The sequence below is a fragment of the Cherax quadricarinatus genome, chromosome 16 (genome assembly GCF_038502225.1).
Source record: "Cherax quadricarinatus isolate ZL_2023a chromosome 16, ASM3850222v1, whole genome shotgun sequence".
Taxonomy (NCBI): Eukaryota; Metazoa; Arthropoda; class Malacostraca; order Decapoda; family Parastacidae; genus Cherax; species Cherax quadricarinatus.
In genome coordinates, this window is record NC_091307.1 from 49,737,091 (window position 1) to 49,753,511 (window position 16,421).

The 16,421-nt window shown below is 37.8% G+C and overlaps 1 protein-coding gene across 1 annotated transcript in view; it reads left to right on the forward strand.

Annotated features, from left to right (window-relative positions):
- Window positions 1-12,371, forward strand: part of LOC138852792 (uncharacterized) — a 101,679-nt gene extending 89,308 nt beyond the window's left edge. The window contains exons 11-14 of the mRNA XM_070085681.1: window positions 7,523-7,661; window positions 7,831-7,946; window positions 8,409-8,522; window positions 12,135-12,371. Of these exons, the coding sequence (XP_069941782.1) occupies window positions 7,523-7,661; window positions 7,831-7,946; window positions 8,409-8,522; window positions 12,135-12,371 (606 nt within the window). The remainder of the gene's footprint in view (window positions 1-7,522; window positions 7,662-7,830; window positions 7,947-8,408; window positions 8,523-12,134) is intronic.
- The last annotated feature ends 4,050 nt before the right edge of the window (window positions 12,372-16,421 follow it).

Here is a 16,421-nt window from a genome sequence, read left to right on the forward strand (position 1 = left end):
CATTATAAATAGGGATGCTGTATCATTATAAACAGTGATTCTGTATCATTATGCACAGTGTATCATTATATATAGTGCATCATTATACACAGTGTATCATTATACACAGTGATGCTGCATCATTATACACAGTTATACTATATCATTATGCACAGTGTATCAAAATGCACAGTGTATCATTATACACAGTGATGCTGCATCATTATTAACAGTGGTGCTGTATCGTTATGCACAGTGATGCTGCATTATGCACAGTGTATCATTATAAATAGTGATGCTGAATCATTACACACAGTGATGCTCTATCATTATACAGAGTGTATCATTATACACAGCGATGCTGTATCATTATACACAGTGATGCTGTATCATTACACACTGTGATGCTGTATCATTATACACAGCGATGCTGTACCATTATACACAGTGATGCTGTATAATTATAAACAGTGATGCTGTATCATTATACGCAGCGATGCTGTATCATTATACACAGTGATGTTCTATAATTATAAACAGTGATGCTGTATCATTATATACAGTGATGCTGTATCATTATACACAGTGATGCTGCATCATTATATACAGTGATGCTGTATCATTATACAACGTGATGCTGCATCATTATAAACAGTGATGCTGTATCATTATAAACAGTGATGCTGTATCATTATACACAGTGATGCTGTATCATTATACAAAGTGATGCTGCATCATTATACACAATGATGTTCTATCATTATAATCAGTGATGCTGTATCATTATACACAGTGATGCTGCATCATTATTCACAGTGATGCTGTATCATTATAAACAGTGACGCTGTATCATTATAAATAGTGATGCTGTATCATTTTAAACAGTGATGCTGTATCATTATAAACAGTAATGTTGTATCATTATAAAAAGTGATGCTGTATCATTATAAACAGTTATGCTGTATCATTATAAACAGTGATGCTGTATCATTATAAACAGTGATGCTGTATCATTATACACAGTGATGCTGCATCATTATAAACAGTGATGCTGTATCATTATACACAGTGATGCTGCATCATTATAAACAGTGATGCTGTATCATTATAAACAGTGATGCTGTATCATTATAAACAGTGATCCTATATCATTATAAACAGTGATGCTGTATCATTATACACAGTGATGCTGTATCATTATACACAGTGATGCTGTATCATTATAAACAGTGATCCTGTATCATTGTAAACAGTGATGCTGCATCATTATTCACAGTGATGCTGTATCATTATAAACAGTGATGCTGTATCATTATAAACAGTGATGCTGCGTCATTATACAGTGATGCTGTATCATTATACACAGTGATGCTCTATCATTATACACAGTGATGCTGTATCATTATAAATAGTGATGCTGTATCATTATAAACAGTGATGCTCTATCATTATACACAGTGATGCTGCATCATTATACACAGTGATGCTGTACCATTATATACGGTGATGCTGTATCATTATAAACAGTGATGCTGTATCATTATAAATTGGGATGCTGTATCATTATAAACAGTGATTCTGTATCATTATGCACAGTGTATCATTATACATAGTGTATCATTATACACAGTGTATCATTATACACAGTGATGCTGCATCATTATACACAGTTATGCTATATCATTATGCACAGTGTATCAAAATGCACAGTGTATCATTATACACAGTGATGCTGCATCATTATTAGCAGTGGTGCTGTATCATTATGCACAGTGATGCTGCATTATGCACAGTGTATCATTATAAATAGTGATGCTGAATCATTACACACAGTGATGCTCTATCATTATACAGAGTGTATCATTATACACAGCGATGCTGTATCATTATACACAGTGATGCTGTATCATTACACACTGTGATGCTGTATCATTATACACAGCGATGCTGTACCATTATACACAGTGATGCTGTATAATTATAAACAGTGATGCTGTATCATTATACGCAGCGATGCTGTATCATTATACACAGTGATGTTGTATAATTATAAACAGTGATGCTGTATCATTATACACAGTGAGGCTGTATCATTATAAACATTGATGCTGTATCATTATAAACAGTGATGCTCTATCATTATAAACAGTGATTCTGCGTCATTATACAGAGTGATGCTGTATCATTATACACAGTAATGCTGTATCATTATACACAGTGATGCTGTATCATTATAAATAGTGATGCTGTATCATTATAACCACTGATGCTGTATCATTATACACAGTGAAGCTGTACCATTATATACAGTGATGCTGTATCATTATACACAGTGATGCTGTATCATTATAAATAGTGATGCTGCATCATTATACACAGCGATGGTGTACCATTATATACAGTGATGCTGCATCATTATACACAGTGATGCTGTATCATTATACACAGTGATGCTGTATCATTACACACTGTGATGCTGTATCATTATACACAGCGATGCTGTATCATTATACACAGTGATGCTGTATAATTATAAACAGTGATGCTGTCTCATTATACACGGTGAAGCTGCATCATTATACACAGTGATGCTGTATCATTATACACAGTGAGGCAGTATCATTATACACAGTGATGCTGCATCGTTATAAACAGTGATGCTGTATCATTATAAACAGTGATGCTGCATCATTATAAACAGCGATGCTGCGTCATTATACACAGTGATGCTGTATCATTATACACAGTGATGCTGTATCATTATACACAGTGATGCTGTATCATTATAAATAGTGATGCTGTATCATTATAAACAGTGATGCTGTATCATTATACACAGTGATGCTGCATCATTATAAATAGTGATGCTGTATCATTATAAACAGTGATTCTGTATCATTATGCACAGTGTATCATTATACATAGTGTATCATTATACACAGTGTATCATTATACACAGTGATGCTGCATCATTATTAACAGTTGTGCTGTATCATTATGCACAGTGATGCTGCATTATGCACAGTGTATCATTATAAATAGTGATGCTGCATCATTACACACAGTGATGCTCTATCATTATACAGAGTGTATCATTATATACAGCGATGCTATGTCATTATACACAGTGATGCTGTATCATTACACACTGTGATGCTGTATCATTATACACAGCGATGCTGTATCATTATACACAGTGATGCTGTATAATTATAAACAGTGATGCTGTATCATTATACGCAACGATGCTGTATCATTATACACAGTGATGCTGTATAATTATAAACAGTGATGCTGTATCATTATACACAACGATGCAGTATCATTATAAACAGTGATGATGTATCATTATACACGGTGATGCTGCATCATTATACATAGTGATGCTGTATCATTATACACAGTGAGGCTGTATCATTATAAACAGTGATGCTGTATCATTATGCACCGTGCATTATTATACACATTGTATCATTATACACAATGATGCTGCATTATTATTAACAGTGATGCTGCATCATCATTATACACAGCGATGCTTTATTATGCACAGTGTATCATAATACTCAGTGACGCTGTATCATTATGCACAGTGTATCATAATACACAGTGTATCATTATACACAATGATGTTGCATCATTATTAACAGTGTTGCTGTATCATTATACACAGTGATGCTCTATCATTATACACAATGCATCATTATACATAGCGATGCTGTATTATTCACAGTAATGCTGCATCATTATATACTGTGATGCTGTATCATTATACAGTGATGCTGCATCATTATACACAGTGATGCTGTATCATTATACACAGTGATGCTGTATAATTACACATAGTGACGCTGTATTATACGCAGTGTATCATTATACACAGTGATGCTGTATCATTTTACACAGTGTATCATTATACACAGAGATGCTGTATCATTTTACACAGTGTATCATTATACACAGTGATAAGAACATAAGAACATAAGAAAGAAGGAACACTGCTGACCCAAGCGAAGCAGGTCCATGCCACCCCCCCCACCCCGGCTTAGGACAATGATCACTTAGTCAGGTCACTTCCACTTAAGGAAGGAGCACGGCACCAGACCAGGTAGCACAAGCTAGTCAGGTCCAACTCACACCCACCCACACTCACTCATGTATTTATCCAACCTATTTTTGAAACTACACAAGGTCTTAGCATCTATGACTGTACTCGGGAGTTTGTTCCACTCATCCACAACTCTATTATCAAACCAGTGCTTACCTGTATCCTTCCTGAATCTGAATTTTTCCAGCTAAAAACCATTGCTGCGAGTCCTCTTTTGGCTGGAAATTTTCAGCACGCTATTTACATCCCCTTTATTTATTCCTGTTTTCCATTTATACACCTCGATCATATCCCCCCCCCCCCTCTAATTCTACGCCTTTCTAGAGAGTGCAGATTCAGGGCCCTCAGTCTATCCTCATAGGGAAGATTTCTGATACATAGGATCAGCTTTGACATCCTCTTCTGTACGTTTCCCAGTGCATTTATCTCCATTCTGTAATATGGAAGCATAATCCAAATGAGGCCTAACCAAGGATATATTGAGTTGAAGAACAACCTGAGGACTTCTATTATTTATACTTCTAGATATGAAGCCAAGAATTCTGTTAGCTTTATTGCGAACACTAATGCACTGTTGTCTTGGTTTCAGATTACTGCTAACCAGAACTCCTAAATCCTTTTCGCAATCAGTAGTATTAAGATCTACATTATTCACTTTATATGTGGCACGTTATTTACCTGTCCAACATTTAGAACTTTGCATTTGTCTATATTAAACTGCATCTGCCACTTCTCCGACCACTGCATCAGTCTATTCAAATCATGTCCTCAGTAGAATGAATTGGTCGGGCTAGTTTGGTGTCATCAGCAAATTTGCTTATCTCGCTATTTATTCCCTCATCTATGTCGTTTATGTAGATTGTGACCAACAAGGGGCCCAACACTGACCCTGTGGAACGCTGCTCGTGACGTGCCCCCATTCTGATTTCTCCCCATTAATGCAAACTCTTTGCTGCCTATTTGTCAGCCATGCCTCTACCCAGGAAAAAATCTCTCCTCCTATTCCGTGTGCCTTAAGTTTCCTCAAAAGCCTCTGATGTGGAACTCTATTGATAGACTTACTGAAGTCCATATACACAATATCGTATTCATTACCATGATCTATCTCCTCAAACACCTTAGTGAAAAAAGTTAGTAAATTCGTAAAACAGAAAGGCCCCTTAGTAAAACCGTGTTGAGATTCTTTTAGCAATTTATGCCTGTCAAGATGGTTACGAATTACTTCGGCAATTATTGATACCATAAATTTTCCCACTATGGAGGTAAGGCTTATTGGTCTATAGTTCGAAGCCAAGGACCTGACACCTGCCTTGTATATAGGTATCACATTTGCCATTTTCCACTTATCAGGCACTATGCCAGTTTGTAGTGATATGTTGAAAAGATTAGCCAAAAGTTTGCTAAGTTCCTCTTTACATTCCTTTAGCACCCTTGCAAACAGTTCATCAGGGCCTGGGGTTTTGTTAGGTTTTAGTTTCTGTATTTGTCTGAGGACCAAGTCAATAGTTACCACAATCGTGCATAGATTATCGTCCTGTTCTACATAATTTATTATTTCTGGAATTTTGCTAGCATTTTCCTGAGTAAAAACTGAAAGGAGGTAAGAACTGAAAATTTCACACATATTCTTATCACTATCAGTGATCTGACCTGAGCTACTCTTAAATGGGCCAATCTTGTCCCTAATCTTACTTCTGTATACCTGAAAGAACCCTTTTGGGTTAGTCTTCGAATCCCTTGCGACCTTAGCCTCATAATCCCTCTTTGCTTTTCTTATTCCTTTTTTTATTTTTCTATTTAATTGAATACAATGATTTCTTAACTTCCTCTTTCCTCTTCTGATACGCCTATATATGCCTTTCTTTTGACCAATGAGATGTTTTAATCTATTGTTCATCCATTTGGGATAAATTTTGTTTGATCTGATTTCCCTACTCGGAAGAAAAGTTGACTGAGCAGCTAGAATTATTCTCTGAAAAACGTCATACTGGCAGCCAACACCAGCTACCCCACCTACAGTCAGATCATCACAATTTAGCCCACCCAGGTAATTTTTCAGTCCCGTGAAATCGGCCAAGTGGAAGTCTGGGACAAAGACTTGATTGCAGTTTACTGGGTAATTCCATAATATATTGAAACTAAGTGATTTGTGATCACTTTTCCCAAGCTCATCATTAACCTCAAGATTATTAATTAGTGAATCTTTGTTGGCAAGAACCAAGTCAAGCAGATTGTTTCCTTTAGTTGGTTCTGTCACAAACTGTTTTAAAAAGCAATCCTGAACTGTATCAAGAAAGTCACTAGACTCAAGATTTCCAGTCAAATTGTTCCAATCAATTTGTCTAAAGTTAAAATCCCCCATTAACACAACATTTTCATATCTAGACGCCTTATGAATTTCGTCCCATAGCAGCTTACTGCACTCCCTATCAAGGTTTGGGGGCTTATATATCACACCCAAAATTAATTTTTCATACCCCTCGAGAAGCTGTAGCCAAAGAGATTCTGTGTCCGATGTTTCTAATCTTATATCATGTCTAACACAACAATTTAAATTATCTCTGACGTACATCGCCACTCCACCAACCTTCCTGCTGACCCTATCACTGTGGAATAGTTTATAACCCTGTATGTTGCATCCAGAAGGCATTTCTCTATCCTTCAAGTTGAACCAGGTCTCTGTTATAGCAATAATATCTATTACCTAAACTTGCAAGTAATCTTAGCACATCTATCTTATTTCTTAGACTCCTACTATTTGTATAGTAAACCTTAAGGGGGCTAGTCACTCGTTGCCCTCTACTACCTCTCTTTGTTTGTTGATCAATTGATTTGCCATTACTAGCAACTATATTTTGAATATTGTCTTTTAAACATATCCCTGAGGTATCCCGGTAATATCTGCTGTTTCCAACAATAATATTGCAGCCTGATTGCTTCCCACAAACACTCATACCTCTATAATCTATCAGTTTAAATTCCTAGACAAGTCATCAATTACCCCCTCAATCGAAGTGGCTAATGTAACCACTCCATCCCCAGAGAGATGAACCCCATCCCTTGCATACATATCATGCCATAGAATTTGTCCCAGTTATCAATGAATGGGACTGCAAGTTCCTTGCAATCCCTTTATACACAGTGATGTTGCATCATTATACAGTGATGCTGCATCATTACACAGTGTATCATTATACACAGTGATGCTGTATCATTATACAGTGATGCTGTATCATTATACAGTGATGCTGTATCATTATGCACAGTGATGCTGTATCATCGTAGTGATTCTTTTGCAATTCAGATCATTTGATAAAACAGAAACATTTTCAAATCTTCATTCAGAAAAATTATACCTATTGTGAGTCATACTATTAATTCCAAGATGGTTACTGAGGGTCTAATATTGTATATTTATTAGATATTTTTCTACAGATTCAACGGTTTTTAATTCCAGATTGTAAAAAGATTGAATATCCCAGGATGAGACAACAAGGGTCGGTACCTTGGATGGTCGTAGTGCTGATGCTAAATAACTGTTTCCTGAATGAGGGAACACTGCGTCTTCTTCAAGGTTAGATGACTTCGTCTGGTATATAATAACTATTCAGTTATACATATTTTAATCTTGCTTAAAATTATTAATTAAATTATCACCCAATGAAACGGAAAAGGATTTTCACGCAAGATTTTAATGGTTTCAGGAGACTATAGGAAGAGTTTGAATTCTTTTTGGCCAGCAGGAGTAGTACTGGAAGCTGACCTTGAGCCTCACTGCTCCGGCATTATTATCCATGACACCAAGAACATACACTCACCTGACTTCATTGTAAGTCTCATAAATAATGTTGATATTCAGGTATGGTTCGTGTGTTTAAAGAAATACACAGAAATTTTAGGTGATTAGATGTTTTTATTAAACACCGTGAGAATAAATTTCAATATGAAAAAAAATCCATGTTATTGAATATCTTAAACGAGGCAGTTGTGAAATTTTCTACGAAAATACCCACTAAGAGACGACTAAACACTATTGAATTCTGTACCTCGAAGGAAGATGCTAATATGCCGGTGAAGGGCTTTTTGACTCAGAGAATTAGACACATCTTCCACTTATTCTAATCATAATACATTGCCAAACATTTTCCTGGAGGTGTTCGACCTGTATAGATCAACGCTTCTCCCTCAATATAATAACCGTAATTGCTATGAAGATAAGAATCATTAAAATGAAGGTAATATAAACTTTAAAAAAAAAATTGCTTTGTGTGCATGAAGTAAATTCTGCTAGTAATTCAATACATATTACTGTTTAATACAGGGCTTGGAGAAGCAGTGGGCGCCCTGGGGTGTGACAGTGATGCAGGTGGCAGTAGACAACCATAACGCTAACTTGACTCAGGAGTTACCCATGATACTCGACTATGCTCACCAAGTATGTTGAACTAAATGTTCTCCAGTACCCGCCATGAATAATCGTCCACAGTTGGTAGAGTGACGTGCATACAATTTGCAAATGTAAAGATAAGAGAATGATGGGTAGGAGTGAGAGTAAATATAATGTTCGGATAAATGATGACGTAAGATACTGTGTAATACACTGCTTACAAAGAAACCTTTATTACGTCTTGTCCAAGACAAGACTTTATTAACTATACAAAAAAGTGGTACACTACCTTACGAGGCAAATGATCATCTTGAGACAGAAGCGAATCTACGGAAAACAGCGCCTATGTCAGGCACTGAAGCTGCGCCGCTCACCAAATATCTTGTTTTTTTTTCTTACACAGGGTTTGACAAGGTTAAGGATCCCTAACTTTATTGACAAGCTATTTACAGGTTAAGGATTCCTAACTTTATTGACAAGCTATTTACAGGTTAAGGATTCCTAACTTTATTGACAAGCTATTTACAGGTTAAGGATTCCTAACTTTATTGGCAAGCTAAGAGCTGTTACCTACATCAGCTCATTTGAAAGCATTTTTATTGTTATGAGACATACAAGTAGGGAACAGGATGAAGTTGGAGCCATCTGTGGGCCAGCATTTTCATTTGATCAACTGACTTTATCTCGTTGACATCATTATGGTGTACGAATGTGTTCCATACTCGAGTCATCCTGGGTATATATGATCTCAGATGGAGTGATGTTCTGGAGAAGGGTACAGCCAGAGTGAAGTTGCTGCTTTCTGCCCGTCTTGTGGCATAAAAGCTTGTTTCACGCTGTCCTCGAAGTGGATCCAAGTGTGGTACTTTGACAATATTGGCCTTGTACATAACAGTAAGGCCACCCACATCCCTCCTGTGTTGAAGGCTCTGCTGAAATGACAGATCTATCCAGGATGGGTCCAGGCGAGAGATGAGACGTCTTGCTCTGTTCTCTACTCTGCCAAGCAGTCGCAGATGAGAGGGGGGGGGGGCAGGCAAACCAAGAAAGTGGAGCATACTCAAGGTGTGAGCGTACTTGTGCCTCGTACAGGATCTTGCAACCCCTACTGTCAAGCAGATGTGAGATACGGCGAAGTGCTGTAAGCTTCCTGGCTGCCTTGTTTGCAAGATTTACAACATGGTTCTTCATGGTTAGTTTGGAGTCAAATTTCACTACAAGGATATCAACTTCTTCTCCAGGTGCCAACATCCTCCCATTCATCCTTACTACTGCACCAGCATTACCATCATGGTGCCTAGAGACGATCATCACTTGCGTTTTCTCAGGTGCAAATGTTACTTGCCATCTATTTCCCCAAGCTGATATAGCTCTTAGCTGGTGTTTGATATAGCTTAGAGCAGCTGGCATCTAACACACATGTTTTACATAACATTACCATAAAATTAGCTCAAAAATACAATTCAAACACGTTAATCTTTTAAATAAAAAAATTTGCACTACATGAAAATTACAGCTGCATCTTCCTTGCTTTCTTTGATGCAAATTGGTCTATGAAGTGATCAATGTTTTTTTTCAGTTTCTTCTCTTTCTACACTCAGCAGAGCAAGACCACAGAGTCTGCCTTGACCCACGGAGGATCTGAAATACGACAATGTTCGTTTAACTTACTGAATGATCTCTCACAACTGGCGATGGAAACTGCTATGGTTAGCATTATCTTAGTAGCAATGCGAAGACTGGGGACGACGCTCTTATCTTATACTGAGCAATAAATTCGAGAAGTTCTTCAGATCTTGATATTTTCATGTTGACTCGACTCGATAACTGCTGTCCGTCTACATCAGAGCTGCACAATTCGCCCAAATTTCCACACTTTTTCTTTAGGTTGTTTCTGTCGGATCCATAACACAGTCCCTCGACATCGAAAAGTTAGTTTGACTACCTCCTGTGGGAGGTAGTCAAACTATTACAGAGGTATATAATGGGTCCAGGGACGGGGCCGCAAAGTTTTGACAGTTGAACAAATTACATTAGTAATGGACTATTTACATATTTATATCCCGCCACAGTTGTATTTATTATAGACCAAGAGGTTATTGTAATAGATATCAGAAAAATAATTATACCATCAGCTTACAAAAATGACTGAAGCAAAATTCAAGAATAAAACTTAGAATATACCACAAAAATATGCAGTTTATATATAACAACTCAACTAATTAGGCTGGACTACTTTTCAAAGCATTAAGTGTATTAACAAACAAAAATGAAGTCAGATATCCCTTGGTTTGTCCTTAGAAACCATGAGATCCAGCATGTAGGCTAATATTACCCTCAGGTCCCTTTCCTCTGTGTTTTGCTACGCTATAGTAACTCAAGGGCAGCTCAAAATAATCTATGTAAAAAGAGTGTACTATGCATGGCAAGCCATGTTCAGAGCAACAAAGAGAGTTCTATGCATGGCAAGCCATATTCAGAGCAACAAAGAGAGTTCTATGCATGGCAAGCCATGTTCAGAGCAACAAAGAGAGTTCTATGGATAGCAAACCATGTTCAGAGCAACAAAGAGAGCATTGCATGGCCGGACAGATCACCGACACTTGGCCGACACACATTTCACCGACGGGCATTTGGCCGAACGGACATTTCAACGAACGGACGAAATGCCACTCATCCTAACCTAACCTAATTTTCCGTTCGGTGAAATGTCCATTCGGCCAAATGTCCGTCTGCCACCTGTCCGAGCATTGTAGGCCCCACACACACTTACACAGCAGAAAACAAAATAGCATCACAAAGTTAAAATATGAATATACATTTATCTTACTGTTTTTTCTTCTCTTCTAAATGACATTTATTACTAATATTACGTAGTAATATACCTACACCAAATGAGTTATTTTAAATAACACTTATATGGGTACACAAGATACTTCAGATTATTGAGAAAGCAAAAATCACCATAACAATTGTGTGTCTGTATATGTTATTTAAGCTCTTGTTAAACGAGGCTTATCAAGTACCATGAAAACTGGTGGTTGAACCTGCGTTGTTAGTCCACATTATCTCTCTTTTACGGAGAATTAATAATAATCACTAACCAAAACTCTGATGCTGGTCTCCTTAGTAATTACATAATTACTGAGGCAGGTAGGTCACATTACTGCTGAGGCAGGTGGGTCACATTACCGCTGAGGCAGGTAGGTCACATTACTGCCAAGACAGGTGGGTCACATTACTGCTGAGGTAGATAAGTCACATTACTGCTGAGGCAGGTAGGTCACATTACTGCTGAGGAAGGTAGGTCACATTACTGCCAAGACAGGTGGGTCACATTACTGCTGAGGTAGATAAGTCACATTACTGCTGAGGCAGGTAGGTCACATTACTGCTGAGGAAGGTAGGTCACATTGCTACTGAGGCAGGCTGTCATAGTGCTAAAGTGACCTGAGGTAAACCATACCCCCGGCCGGGATTGAACCCGCGGTCATAGAGTCTCAAAACTCCAGCCCGTCGCGGGTTCAATCCCGGCCGGGGGTATGGTTTATTTGCAATCGTGTCATTACGATTTCTTAAGTCACATGACCTGAGGTAGGAAGGTCACTTTACTACTGATTTAGGCAGGTCACGTAATATCTCTCATTCTACCATCAACAGGTACGGCAGGAGTCTTGGTGCGTGAGTGTAATTGTGTTGAGCGACGACACAGTGTTCCTGACCTCCTTCGCTGAGGTCTCTCTCAAGAGCCGAGTTCTGGTGTGGTCAACGAGGCTCCTCGTCCTCACACGACTGCCCCTCCAGCAGCTGCAGCAACTTCTGGGCAACTATTGGACATTCTCCATGATGAATACTATGGTGCTTATTCTGAATGAGAGCTTAAATCATCTCAGGTGAATATATCTTCATCAGTAGTAATAATAATTGACAGTAAAATTTTGATCCATGAAGTAAAAACTGATTAATATTAAAACTAAAACCAAAAGCATTTTGATTCTCTTTCGAGCAATAGAAAAAATCTTTAAAATTGTTTATTTCAACAAAAACAGCTAACCAAAAAGCTGTCAATAAAAATTTCATATAGTTTTTAGATTTATTATATTTAAATTTTTATTTTTAGTTATGTTCATACGCATAATAAAACGTGAATAGTTGAGAAAATAAATCAAACAATGCATAAACCTAACTGCTCCTCCCTTAAGTGGTGTGTCTGACCTCACTAAGTCAAGGCATTGGCTTAAGCCGGTGGGAGAATTGGACCTGCCTCGCACAGGCCAGTAGGCCTGTTGCAGTGTTCCTTCTTTCTTATGTTCTTATTTTACGTTGTAATTCACAGTTCTAGAAAATCGCTCAAAAAAATTAAAATCAGTTGTTGTTAATGCACACTTTAGGTATATTCTGATGAGTATATCTCTCTTGAAGTGTGTATATACTTGGAGAGACGTATATCTTAGTATTTATTTATAAATGGTATATTTAAATTTCTGTATCATTGACTTGCGGTAAACAGTTAAAACCACCATTAATAACCTATGGAACGCTTAATGTTCTATATTGGTATACAAAGCTAGCGGTAATGGATGACTGGAGACGATGATGCGTAGCTAAACTTATTCACTAGTTCCTTGTGTTCCTGATACTCTTAAAGGCTATTTATGAGTCTATGGTATAGTGAACTTTAAGGGGAAATCATTGATGGTATTCTTTAAGTGTTGGGTACAACTGTTTAAATTCCAAGAGACAAAATATAACGTCTGTACTTCACAAGAAACATTTGTTGATTCATTAATTTAATTTACATCACACTGTATTTGTTGTCTGCAAATTAGGTTTCCTTAATGCTCTAACTTTATTAATTAAAATAACAATGAATAAATTTTTGGATAAAATCTATGTAAGTTATACAAGTTTTGTGCGTCCAATGGTAGAGTGTGTTAAGTGTGTTAAGTGTGGGGTTGTGAGAGTTGGGTTGTGCAAGGTGTAGGGGTTAATGGAGGTGATGGTTAGAGAAAGTATAAATGGTTAGTGGAGGTGGTGGTTAGAGAAAGTACAAACGGTTAGTGCAGGTGATGGTTAGAGAAAGTACAAATGATTAGTGAAGGTGATGGTTAGAGAAAGTACAAATGGTTAGTGAAGGTGATGGTTAGAGAAAGTACAAATGGTTAGTGGAGGTGGTGGTTAGAGAAACTACAAATGGTTAATTTTGAATATAAAGCCGAAGGGTTTGTGTATCAACAGGGTCTGCAACACTTGCCAGCAACTACAAACAATGAGAGCCGGCTACGGAGAGTACTTGTCTGCCAACTGCCCGGTGGTCTGGTGGCTAAAGCTCCCGCTTCACACACGGAGGGCCCGGGTTCGATTCCCGGCGGGTGAAAACATTTCGACACGTTTCCTTACACCTGTTGTCCTGTTCACCTAGCAGCAAATAGGTACCTGGGTGTTAGTCGACTGGTGTGGGTCGCATCCTGGGGGACAAGATTAAGGACCCCAATGGAAATAAGTTAGACAGTCCTCGATGACGCACTGACTTTCTTGGGTTATCCTGGGTGGCTAACCCCCCGGGGTTAAAAATCCGAACGAAATCTTATCTTATCTTACCTAAATCCAACAAGTTTGTTTTTGTTATCCGTGTAATATGAAGGGCGCGTCCTCTCGCTTGACACCTGGAAACCGGTTTGCAACGCTACGTAGCGCTTTTCAATTCGCAACACGAGCGCAGTCATGAAACAACGAGGAGACATGCTGCCACTCAGTGACAGGTTCATGTTGCCACTCAGTGGCAGATTCACACTGCCACTCAGTGACAGGTTCATGTTGCCACTCAGTGGCAGCTTCACACTGCCACTCAGTGACAGGTTCATGTTGCCACTCAGTGGCAGCTTCACACTGCCACTCAGTGACAGGTTCATGTTGCCACTCAGTGGCAGCTTCACACTGCCACTCAGTGACAGGTTCATGTTGCCACTCAGTGGCAGCTTCACACTGCCACTCAGTGACAGGTTCATGTTGCCACTCAGTGGCAGCTTCACACTGCCACTCAGTGACAGGTTCATGTTGCCACTCAGTGGCAGCTTCACACTGCCACTCAGTGACAGGTTCATGCTGCCACTCAGTGACATGTTCATGCTGCCACTCAGTGGCAGCATGAACCTTGTGATCACTAAACTACACCAGCAATGATAATTTGAAGGCGATCGAATAAGTCATGCTTCAGTTTTGGCACTGATTCCAACGATTCCAAATTTTTCTTTTTGCTATTTTACCACATAAACAGACTTACCTGAACGCAAACGAAAACTAACAGGTACCATCCTGGGCCTAAGATAAACAAGACTTTACATATAGAAAGCGTTCAGAAGAGGCGAACTGAAAAATTCTTTAACGTGGTTTAACGGGAATAAACCTTTAACAACTAATTTACTTATAAAATCGTCACATTTTTCACTTACACATTTGAATTTATCTCTCTGCCATCGTTATAGTGTTTGACATTTTTTTTGTGAGCGTCAGAAGCTCCGCCATCCAGGATTTTGGAAGTTTTCCAGGATGCTGGGAACAAGTTCATTACCTTTAATCATACGGTTAGTGAATATACCAACTATTACAAGAATATGGTCCTTGTTACCGTACACAGGTGTTGAAAATTTGACGCTGATCGGATGAGGAGTTCTCAAGTAATCAGAGATGTAAAATCTGAACGCTGAAGGAAAAAGAAAAAAATCCGCTCCGGGGATACCTATACAATAATATTATTAATAATAATAATAATAACAACAATAATAATAGCAATAATAATAATAATAATAATAATAATAATAATAATAATAATAATAATAATAATAATAATAATAATAATAAGAAGAAGAAGAAGAAGAAGAAGAAGAAGAAGAAGAAGAGGAAGAAGTTGAAGAAGAAGAAGAAGAAGAAGAAGAAGAAGAAGAAGAAGAAGAAGAAGAAGAAGAAGAAGAAGAAGAAGAAGAAGAAGAAGAAGAAGAAGAAGTTGAAGAAGAAGAAGAAGAAGAAGAAGAAGAAGAAGAAGAAGAAGAAGAAGAAGAAGAAGAAGAAGAAGAAGAAGAAGAAGAAGAAGAAGAAGAAGAGGAAGAAGTTGATGAGAAAGAAGAAGAAGAAGAAGAAGAAGAAGAAGAAGAAGAAGAAGAAGAAGAAGAAGAAGAAGAAGAAGAAGAAGAAGAAGAAGAAGAAGAAGAAGAAGAACAAGAACAAGAAGAAGAAGAACAAGAAGAACAAGAAGAACAAGAAGAAGAACAAAAAGAAGTAGAAGAAGAAGAAGAAGAAGAAGAAGAAGAAGAAGAAGAAGAAGAAGAAGAAGAAGAAGAAGAAGAAGAAGAAGAAGAAACAAGCAAATAAAACCATTAAAATACTATTATCACAGCTGCTTGATAATGATAATGATAATGACAATGATAACCTTGTACTGTAACTGTATCGTGAACATCTCAAATTTGCATATAGTCATAAAGATATGAAATACACGTAAGCTTCTTGTAAATGAAAGTATGGGGTTAATATAACCATTAATCAGTGTGTGTGGACATAACCTGTACTGACTCTCTACACTCTCTCAATACTCGGAAAAATTACTCTTCATGGCTCTCTTAATTAAGGGTTTTCAGCAGCAAATCTTAGGCTTATAATGGATGATAAGTTAAAGGTTCTAGTCTTCTTCATTGTGATGAGCTATAATTCCTGGGTGTTTTGAAGGAGTTGACCTCCAGCTTCTGGACCTTCTCAAGAGGGTTCAGCTATACCACCTAGGTCTATTAAGGAAGTACAGCTCTTGCTTCCCTCACTCGTCATACTTTGAGATACAGTGGGCTGTGGTTATTAGTTACAGAGGGATACCTTTGTCTCTTGTGCTGGTATTCAAAGTCTAGTTGACCGAGCTGCGAAATTTATTTTTGAACAAGCTTGAGTCAGCTTAAAAGG